The 11,110-nt window shown below is 42.6% G+C and overlaps 1 protein-coding gene across 1 annotated transcript; it reads right to left on the bottom strand.

The window, feature by feature from the left end:
* Positions 1-2,358: 2,358 nt before the first annotated feature.
* On the bottom strand, positions 2,359-10,575 carry CSD2 (copper/zinc superoxide dismutase 2). Its single transcript, XM_087684928.1, has 8 exons — positions 10,209-10,575; positions 4,464-4,525; positions 4,319-4,358; positions 4,135-4,230; positions 4,004-4,035; positions 3,785-3,860; positions 3,552-3,605; positions 2,359-2,708 (listed from the first exon to the last, which is right to left on the bottom strand). The coding sequence occupies exons 1-8, from the start codon at positions 10,441-10,443 to the stop codon at positions 2,683-2,685; spliced, it is 621 nt and encodes a 206-aa protein (XP_087541054.1). The 5' UTR covers positions 10,444-10,575; the 3' UTR covers positions 2,359-2,682.
* Between the last annotated feature and the right edge of the window lie 535 nt (positions 10,576-11,110).

Genomic DNA, 11,110 nt, shown 5'->3' with positions numbered 1-11,110 from the left:
CGGCTTCCTCTGCCTCTTTCTACTTGCTTAATCTTCTTCCTAACTTTCTTCTTCTTGTTCTCTTCTATTTGAGTCCTCTGACCTAACTCTAGCTTTTCTTTCTCTTCTAGCTTCTTCCTAGCTAACTCCACTTGCTCTTCTATCTCTTTTCTTCTATTTTCTTATCTCTTCATTTCCTTGATCTTCTCTATGGCTCCATCTAATAACTCTCTTTCTTTTTCTTTCCTATCATCTTCTTCTATCTCATCCCATAGTTGTATGATTCTCTTCTTCAACTCTTCCCCTAGACTATCATTATTGAACTTTAAGGGTTTGGTTGGTTATTGGGGTTGGGGTTGTCGAGATTGAGGTGTTCCAAGATCTAAGTTGAGCTCCTTGTCACCCTTCGCTTCTTCTTTGGGTTGTTGGGATAGAGGTGTTCCAAGATTTGGGTTGGAGCTCATCCTCCCCCTTTTCTTCTTTCTTTTCTTCTAACTCCTCTCTTCTTTCTTTTCCTTACTTATATCATCATCTAAAGAAGAAGCATTGGCTCCATGTAGCGGATGCCCTTGCCCAGGTGTTTTCACCCTTCCATTCTCATCTTCTAATTCTATCTCCTCATCTACTTCTTCATCTTCCTCTTCATCAAAGACATCCCGTGTCTCACAAGAGGGCGCTAACCTAGCCTCGCCCTCAATCTCAATGGGTGGAGGTGTTCCAAGATTAGGATCAAGCTCATCCTTCCCTTTCTCTTCTTCTAACACTGGTTCTTTCAACTGGGCGCAACTTGTGGATACAGTGGTTCATCCTTCTAACATGTCCACCTTGCTTCATCTTCTTTTCTGTATCCTAACTCCATCATAATATTTTCTACTTTTTAACACATCTATCTTCCATTTTTCTCCCTTCACATAATATTCCATCATTTCTTCATTTTCTCAAAATTCAGGTTAGCATTCTCCGAGATAGGGGTAGTCAGTGTGATATACTCTCCTTATAGGTGGTAGTCGATGGGAACATCTTCAAGATAGTAGTATCCATCTCCTTCAGGAGGGTATTCATTGTAGAGGTATTGGTCTTTAAGGTAGCCTCCTTGGTAGTAGTCTTCAAGGTAGTAGTCGGGGTAGTAGCCGTCGGCTCCTTGTTGGGGACGAGGTGTTCCAAGATTAGAGTTGGACTCATCCTCTCCTTGGTCTTCATCTTCATCATCATCTCACCATAATTATTATTCTTCTTTCACCTATTCCTTCCTCTCTTGGCCCCTTAGTTCTTCTTTGGTTGGCTTCACTCCATTCTTCAACGCTTAAGACTCTTTCAACTCGCATATGCTTCAAGTATGGTTCGACCCTCTCTTTGGCTCTTACAAATCCAGAGACAGTTTTCCAGTCCCACCTCAGCATGATTTTCTCTTGCAATTTTGTGTCAAGGTCTCGGGGCAACTTCATCTGCCACAGCCTAGTTCACTCTCGCACCATGATCAACCTATAGTCAACCTCCTCCAAGTCTTCATCCAGCTCTTCAACCTCTTTGAGATTGCATAGCACATCTGTTCCTTGTTGGGTCTTCCTTAGCACTTTGATGGTCTTTTTCGTCTTCTCGATCAATTTGAGATATAGCTCTTTCTTCTTGTATGTGATTCTAAGCCAATGACATAACTCGTCTTCCTCTTCAAAGAAAGTGTTCTCCCACACCTTCAACTCTCTCCAAAACATTTTTTAATGGTATGCCACGCATCTCTATCGCACCACGACACCCTCTCAACTTTGTTGGCACATCAGGTTCTATTCCAATTTTCACCTGAGAGGCATCGCAATGTAGAGCATTGTGCCATGTCGTGTCGCATCATGTCATGTTGGGGTCTTCGTGTCGCATTGCGCGACATCTCCGATCCATGAGCATGCCCCCCTCTCAGGCTAGTATGCTTTGTGCTAGTGTTGCTCTAATACCGAGTGTTATGGACCTTCATGAGACTTGGATCATAACCTATCATGAGCCACAAAAAGGCACAACAAAATGGCGCACAAGATATATCAATAAGGAATCTTGTATTCATGATAGCGAAAGATACAACATTGAGGCACATCTCAAGACTACACCCTCGTGACGCCGCACATGTGAGGATTCACCACTAACTATAGGGAATCACACGAGTGGAAACCAAGCAGAGCTCAAAATCACTACTACTCCTTGTATAGGTGTTTCTATCTCCAACGCCATAGTATAGCTACAAAGCCCATACCCGAAAAATGAAACTTCCACAATCAATCTTCAAATGCCCCCTCAAGAAATATTGAGAGTCAATTTCCAATTCCATGCTGTTCTTGCTTGCATTTGCTAGTCAGCCACGTAACTAGAAACATAGTAGCTGCCGCTATAATCCAGTAGAAGAACCACTTAATTTATCTGGAAGTAAAAACCATTTCCAATTCTAGTAACCTTGGGCTGTAATCTGTTGAAGCCTAGCATAGCACAAACAATACAACTTCCAGTGAACCATTTGGAATGGGAAACTAGGGCAATAACTCTTATTCATATCAACCGAACTATAAAGAACATGCCACCGCCAAAATTCCCTTCAACAACACATCTATTAGATAACTACTCAGTTGTTGAAGAAGCTCGCCAGCCATCATGCAGCTCACCAAGTGGTCAGCAGGCTACACCTGGGTCCTGTATGAATGTCGCATGCAGCAAATGTACGAGCTAATTTGGTGTTAATCCAACAACCCCTGTAACAGAGTGAGGTAAGTCATCTCTCTCTCTCTCTCTCTCTCTCTCTCTCTCTCCCCCAAAAAAAAACCCACTCACACACACCCCCCTTTGAAACATAATAAGATGATAAACTTGTTTAGGATCCTAGGACATGTATTTGTTGGTCTTCCACTGCAAGTGGTACAGTAACCATTACACAAACACACTCACAGGATAGTCTAGGGCACTTCCCTCAACCTTTAACCACTGGCCTGCAAGTGCCACAGGAGTTGATACCAATAGAGAAAATCTCCCACAAAGCCTTTTGAATAAGAAGTGAGAATACTTGTGTGCCAACAAAGTTTGGTCTACAACAGTACCCATAAGTCATGGTCACACCAAGTCCAGCCTTTGACATGCCTGGAAGTAGAGAAATTCAGATATCCTCATTCGTAGCCAATGTCTATGGTCTGGACTTTACAGGCCTTTATAGCAGCAGAATCCAAAAGCTGGTTGAACCTACTTCACTTGCTCAAGCTTTTGACCAGATATCTTTTTATTTGTGTACCTTTTGTGCTTGTACTGGGCATGATTGATGTCACATTGAGAATTTGTGATAACCTATCTTCTATCGAATAACATTCACTTGGACTTGAACCAAGTTAGTGCAATGATGGTGCATGGAGGATCTGTGATTCCCTGCTTTTAGGCACAAAGCATTGCACAGTGATAGCCACCCATACAAGCTATTGAGAAAGCCCAAAACATCTTCTAATAACATGTTCCAGCATTAACAGGTATAACTACAGTAATTGCATCAGCAAAACTATTTAAAAATAAATGCACAAAAATTCAATTATTTGATGAGCTTAAACACATACCACATGCAAGTCGACCACCAGCATTGCCAGTGCTTAAACTTAGTTCGTGGCCACCTGCAGCAAATATTCAATTTCAGGATTCAATGTTAGAACTCAATGCAATAATCCTTTGCTCTCTTTGTTGAAGTGTAATGAGGAAGCTGAGCAGAAAAATGCAAATGGTGGGGACAAAAACTACAAATAAGGCAGAGATGAAGATGGAAACACTTGTGTAACATTTTTTAACAGCTTACCCTTTCCAAGATCATCTTCTAATTCATGAACTACAAGGGCTCTCCCGATGACTGAGTTTGGACCTGAAAGTGGAATCTGCAAATAGGAAACTGAATGACAAATCACAGACTGCTAATATTGCCATAAGGCCATGAACAGCACACAGATACCTAATCCAACTCTTGCAAAAAATGTTAAGTTCATTCCATTACATGAATCAGTACGGCAAGAAGGCTAACCTGAGAGTCCACAATTGTTGCTTCAGCCACACCTGTAGAACAGAAAAAGTAAATATGTTGAGCTTAAAGAGCTGATGCACCTCATAGCAGTTTCTTTTTTGGTAGTCTACACAAGAATTTGATTGACATACCATCAGCACCAGCCACAACATTTCCAAGGTCACCAGCATGGCGAACCTCATCCTCTGGAGCTCCATGTGTCATTCCTTTAGGATTGAAATGCGCCCCTGATAAACAATCATTATAGAGTTAGGTAAATCTAGTGCACTGCTATCAGAACCAACCGAAATTTTGTGACAAGGACAACTACCCAACCTGTAGAGATGCACCCATTTGTAGTGTCTCCAAACTCATGCTATAGTAAAAGACAAGCAACTCAAACAAAATCAATTAACTTGAACAAAGTAACACTTCGTCTTATACAATATAGGCAGTTGCAACTGAAGAAAACTCAACTTACAAGGTGAAACCCGTGCTTCCCAGGTGTAAGCCCAGTAATCTTCACTTTCACAGTTGTGGGACCTGTAAAGAGATATATATTTGTTTACCAAATTTTTCAGCATATGTGGAATGCAAAGGCTAAAGCATTCAACCCGTGCAAAATAAACCTGGGACTCACCCCTCACCTCACTAGTAAATCCCAATTTCTACTAAGGCTGATTTAGGGGTAACAAAATTTTAAGACTAATCATAGATTTAGTAGCATGACACAACTGACTTATTGAAGACACAAGATTTCATCAAAAAACATACAATGCATGTAAAAAAATAGTAGGGTTTGCATTGGAGACAAGTGTGTGTGTATGCGTGCACATCAGACACTAGCAGTGAATAAACTCAGAAATACAGAGCATGAATAAATGATGATGAATGAAATACAATGATGATACAATAAACTCAGGCCTCCATGTCTCTAGGACGAGGGCTGAGGAGAGCTAAGGACTGATGAAGGTTGGCAGCACCTCTATAGGATCCTCCAAAAGGTAGACAGCAGCCTCTATAGAAAGGGCAGCAACCAGTGGGCAGCAGCGGAAAGAGTGAAATGCAGTCCTGCAAGCAGAAGGAATGATGTGGGCAACAGTGGAGGGAGCAAAACAGCTTGTGGAAGGAGGAAGAAACCACTACCTCTACCTCTGTGTTGGCAAGGAATGAAGGTTGGCAGCACCTCTATAGGATCCTCCAAAAGGTAGACAGCGGCCTTTATAGAAAGGGCAGCAACCAGTGGACAGCAGCAGAAAGAGTGAAATGCAGTCCTGCAAGCAGAAGGAATGATGTGGGCAACAGTGGAGGGAGCAAAACAGCTTGTGGAAGGAGGAAGAAACCACTACCTCTACCTCTGTGTTGGCAAGGATACAGAGAGGGGCCTGATTCTCAGGCCTTGAGAAAGAGTATACTATCCTCGTCTCCATGCTAGACAAGATGCAAAAGCACAGCCACCGAGGCATGTCTCAAAATTCATGGCTCCAGCCTAGACAAAGCTTAAAGATAGTGGGTGTCAATGCTGAAAAAGCAAGAGGACGAATGCTGCATCTCTCACCATGGTGTATGAATGGTGACTCCCTCTCAAGCCCCCTTTAAGCTATGGGGTAAAGTTGAAAGAGCTCCCCAGGGAGGTAATTCATTGTGAAACCAAGGGATCCCCCACTGAAGGAGATAGGGAATCCAAAAAAATCCTCAATAATGGTGAGATACAGGCTACCAGGGAGCAGGCATCTACCGCAGGTGGCCTTTCAATATTGAGTAGAAGAAGGTTAGGAGGCAGGGCTATTATAAATGATCTCACTGCTCATGGTAGAATCTGCATCCCTGGAGTCAGACAAGGGAATAGAGTTTGTAGCTCCTATGGAACCAAAAGCGATCGACAGCCAATGTCTCACAAGGGAGCAAAATGTTAAGATGAGGATGTCCAACAACCTTTGTCTCTTGATGGAGTTCACTACAAAGCCAAGGGCTTCGAAGCCATTGAACCCGAAAATAGGTAAAAAAGCAGTAAAACTCCATAGCTAGTTATGTCAATCGCCAAGAGGGCTTATTGTCAATGCCTCGATTTTCTCAGGACTTACACGGAGAAGGTGCTAGCAATTAAACATCCTACATTTGAGGAATTCCAATTTGAGCAGGGGCAGAGACACTCTCTCTATGAAGCATCATACTTCGTGGGGAGCCAAGGCCCTTCCAACAATCAAGGAGAGGCGCTGGACAATGACCTTGGCAATTAAAAAACCATCAATACCAGCAGCAGCTCCCTTATCTGAATCATGGTGATAGTCTCTCTTTGCTTCTTGGTTTTCAAAGCTTGAGAAAATGGAGCAATCTCCATCTAGCTTTTAGTGGGAGCCTAAGACTATTAGGTACCTCTCCTAATCCTTGATGTAATCTTCAGCTTTCCTACAAGATCCACACAAAACAAATATAAAGAGGTGAAGATCTAATCACTCCTTGACCATCGTGGACAATTGGCCTTGATACCAACTATAAGACCCGCTATCCTAATGCACAACTCAACAAAAGACCAAAGAACCCAAGATCCTCAAATCTTAATGACAATAGTTAAATAGAGATTTGCACAAGTATCAGCTCCAAGAGTCCAAACATGAACCTATCAGAGTGCTGCAATGCAGAATTGCCTTGGACTGATTGAACGATCTGAACATGGAGAAAAGAGAAGGAGATAGTAGAACACTGAAAATGCAGAACACTGAATGCTGAATAAACAGGGCAGAATGCTAAGTATAAAGGTTCTGCATGTATGGTAGCTGAAAACCTCTAAACCTGTTCAATGCGCAGACATCAATGCACGGACATAAATGGGCCAAGGAGGAAGGAGGAAGATGGTGCAGTTGGCCAGCCAGGCTGGTCCAACCTCGATTGGCCAGGTCGGCCTGCAACATGGCAGGCATGCAGGCCAACTGGCTGACTGCCCTGCCCTGCCCAACAGGGCCTGTCCCCGCCTGCCGCCGGGACTCCTGCTTATGTCTATGTCTACTGCCCACTGCCTGTCGTAAAATAGGGAATGGGGGATGGCAGGATGGGAACCTAAAAATTATATGCTTTCTAGACATAATTAGAATACTCTATAAAGAAACTAAACAAATATGATGCCTTGACTCAAAACCTTCAAAAAATGTCACATAATGTTTAAAACAATATATGAGCAATGAAAGTTGAAACATAAATGAACAGTGAATACTCAAATTGAAGAGTAGAAGTAACAACTGTCAATGCCAATTGGTGACTGAAATGTTCTAAGACAAAAAGACTAAAGTCCAACGGTGAACACTGAATGATGAGTACTTGGATTGAGGACTACAAGAAACAGTACAAACTCAAAAATGCAGTAAAACTTAAAACTAAGAAATCATAAATGCCATATGCCATAAAAACTAAATTCCAATAGTAGATACTAAAGAATGAGTACTTGAACTGAAGACTACAAGAAATAGGACAAGCTAAGAAACAGTAAAACTAGTGGACTGAAGACTACAAGAAACAGTACACATAGTACAAACCCTGTCATATGTGGCGTCCCCTGCATCCCATCCCACATGGTCCCCCCCAATCCCGCAACACGTCCCCTTGTGATGGACCACTACATGGAAACGCACCCTCTCCCAGACACATTGGAGATGGGTCCCATGTTTAAGGACGGAATCCTGCATTCCCCTGTGAGTATGCTGCCGACACTGATGTTCAAACTTTGCTCTGCCTACACTCCTGCCTAGGACACCCATCTGTCCAAGAGGTGCATCTGCAAACACAACCAACACTTCGACATCCGTGAAGTCACCTAACTGTCCTCTCCAGGACAGCTCTTCACTCCCATCTAAATCTGCCTCCAACAATCTTCAACTCAATCAAGCCACAAGCACTCCGGCTCACCTCAATCTTGCATGCACTCCAGCATCCACCACAATCTTGAAAAACTCATCTTCAAGGGAGGTTCAGCCCATGCAATAGAAAATGATGGCAGTTCTAGAAAAATCAGCATACCTCTACTCAAGGCATTGCTTGGGGTTCAATGGACTCCTTTTTCCCCTTATCAACAATGGCTCATCATTGAAGTGCTTAATATCATAGCATATAGACTTTTCAATCTCTTCCATGTCCAAACTCTTGCTCTTCACATATGCCAAGAAATCCAAGTACATGGATTCACCGTGTTTCAACACTTTTTTCACCTGAAGGTCAAAAGCCTCACCCACCACCCTGTGGCCGCTTCCCTGCTGAAGCAAGCTGAATCAAAGCCTTACAAATGAGCAACTAAAGGGATGTCACCTTAACAGCATCTAATGAAACGAATCAATAAATAAGAGGCGGGTACTAGGTGGCCCTCTACACACTCTCTCCTCAATCTCTCCTCCTTTCACACCAAGAGTCCAAGGAAGTGTCCCTTTCGTTCCAAAAAGCTCCACATCAGCACACGAAATAATCCGGTTTCTAATCAGCAAGCTTATCAAATGCATGTATTGTGAACAATTCACACACTCATCTATCCTCAAAACTCTATTTATTCAATAGGCGAATTCCAATTACAAAGTAGCCAGCCTTGGTTTAAATTCATCATATACCAAACCAATGTGACACATAAATTGAAAAAGTGGGCCTAGCTAGAAAGAGCTTTAACGTGAGGAAAGCCCCAATACTCTCCTACATATAGAATCCATAGACAATAGGATAAGCATCCAGAGACAGCAAGAGAACTGGAAATCAAATTCAGCTATATTAGCCGAAGAGCTAGTATAGAGTTGGCAATGAGTCAAAACCCTTGTTGAACTCACAATATCATGGTTGGATATGAAGTGCATAGACCATAACATAAGGAATCCACAGACTAAGTTCACACGAGCAGTTCTTGCAAGAACTGGAGATGAGAACTCAGCTATATTGACTGAGGAACTTGCCCTTGATGTTGGCAATCAGTCTGACTCTGAAAACCTCAGTAAACTCCCAATGATGCCCTTCGTCATTCAATTCATAGACAACAGCACACACAATCACGGACGCAAAGTTCAAGTATGCACTTCTGCAAGAAGTACAGGTCAGAACAAGCTATATCAACTAATGAACTCAGTGTGTGTCTGGACAAATTCAGCTGAATCAGCTGAGGTATGAACACAGATGTAAACAGCAGTTCTAAGTATTTTACCAAGAGAGCTCTATAAGCGCATTGCCACATCAGGGAAATCATGTGCATCAGAATTACAGATGTTATACCCACACTTACTAAGTTTATGTGGGTGAGTTGCCAACTTGCTGCTGACTTCTGGATCTTCTACTTTAAGAAACTTTGCATGCAGCATATCAAGAAGGGGTCAATTGTGTACTATTTCTAGGTAGAAAGCAAGCACTTAGGCAATGTGTGAGTAATCTACAAGGACACCATCCCCAACGTTGAAGATACCCATGCAAAGCATATGCCACTTCATGCCAACTTGAAATCAAGCATAGAACAAGGTCACTAAAAGAAGCACAGGATGATTGTAAATCAAAAATGCTAACATTCCTGAAGAAAGCTGCATTAAAATCTCAAACAAGACCACAGCCAATTTAAAAAACCAAGGAAACTTGGAAAAAATGCAAGAACTGCAGACAAAACTTTGCAAACATTGGTCAGGTGATAATATCTACACAGCAAGAACGTCCATCCGTTAGAAGAAGCAATGAAGGGGTACATACACTAATATCCTGATCTAAAAATCATGACAGAGAGAGCAAATTGATGAGATTTAGAAGAAATGCAATCTGCAATTAATATAGCTGCATGTCGTGTCTGCATAAAGAAGAAATGCAGGATGCAATTGATAACTGACAAAAGCTGATAAGATTGTAATCTAGTGGCAATGATTTGATTTAGTCTAAACCATGAAAGAAGGTCAAACAACTGCATGTCTACATTAAGAATAAATGCAGATGCAATCAATAACTGACATGAAATTGATGAGATTTTAAACTGGTGCCAATGCTTTGAATTAGTCCAAAAAACAGATATGTCTGCATTTAGAAGAAATGTAGGATGCAATCGGAAACTAGCAAAAATTGATTGAGATATTAACCTGGTGGCAATGCTTTGGATTAGTCTAAAACCATGAGGGAGCGAGCAATTTTTGGGTCCGGAAGAAGGGGAAGGGGGCCCCGGGGGGCGGGGGTGGGGGTGGGGGTGGGGGGTGGGGGGTGGGGGGTGGGGGGGGGCGCGGAAGCAGCTTACCGTCGTCCGCCTGCTCCAAAGTGACGACTCCCTCCACCTTGGAGTTTCCCTTAAGGACAGCTACAGCCTTCTTGGTGGCAGCAAATACCACAAAAGATGGAGATGAGGAAGAAATGGGGAAGCTCACGCGGACAGGAGCGCAGGGCCGAAGGGTGGATCCAAGGAAGAGAGAATGGAGAGACAGAGAGGTGGAAGAGGAAGCAGGGGCAATGGTGAATGCAGTAGCCGGCGCCATGGAACCTGCACGAGATTGAGATCGAATGAAGAAGAAGCGATGGTGAAGAAGTGGACTAAATGCTAAAATGAGTGTTAAAGTACTGCAATTGAGGCTCTAGTATATTCTCTATCTATCCATATCCATCTCAAATGCATGGCCTTGTGTATTTTGCACTCTCTACCCTAGGGGTTGTTTTCACCACACAGCCCTATAGAAGAGTTTTCACTCACTTCTTATTAAGTCCCTGCCAAAGAGCCCGAGAAAAACCCTTACAATTTTGCATCCCCTACAAAACAGAGGGAAGAATGGATTCTCAAAAGGCAACTTTTAAAAAAAACAAGTTCTTCATTCTTCCAACAACTTCTTGTTCACAAAGGGTGGCAACAGATGCATCGAAAAAGATAACAGTGACTACCTTTTTGGTTAAATACAAAGAGATTTTCATGTTTCCACCTTTCTTCTGGGGGGTAAAGCTAGAAGAAACTTTCATCCACCTTCGATTGTGGAATCCAATGAATTGTTACCATATATCATTGTCGTGTCAACTCACACCCCCTTTTCTCAATATTTCCACCTTCCCATCTAAATCACCCCTAACTCTCATCCTCCCTACCACGTGTCCTCAAACATACCACCCACATCATCCAATTCACAAAGTCCTCAGAAGGTGCACTCAACTTCCTTT

This window comes from Lygodium microphyllum, chromosome 9, assembly GCF_053477565.2.
Source record: "Lygodium microphyllum isolate KBCC chromosome 9, Lygodium_microphyllum_v1.1.10, whole genome shotgun sequence".
In the NCBI taxonomy this organism is placed as follows: Eukaryota; Viridiplantae; Streptophyta; class Polypodiopsida; order Schizaeales; family Lygodiaceae; genus Lygodium; species Lygodium microphyllum.
Note: the sequence above shows the minus strand (reverse complement) of the source record. Positions and strands in the feature narration are given on the sequence as shown.

What these genes read in the sequence shown, in the direction of transcription:
- CSD2 (XM_087684928.1), bottom strand. Translation starts at nt 10,443, where the DNA reads ATGGCGCCGGCTACTGCATTCACCATTGCCCCTGCTTCCTCTTCCACC. An exon ending in TTTGGAGCAGGCGGACGACG is followed by an intron (nt 4,526 to 10,208) that starts GTAAGCTGCTTC and finishes ATCTCTTTACAG; the next exon opens with GTCCCACAACTGTGAAAGTG. An exon ending in CAACAATTGTGGACTCTCAG is followed by an intron (nt 3,861 to 4,003) that starts GTTAGCCTTCTT and finishes TCCTATTTGCAG; the next exon opens with ATTCCACTTTCAGGTCCAAA.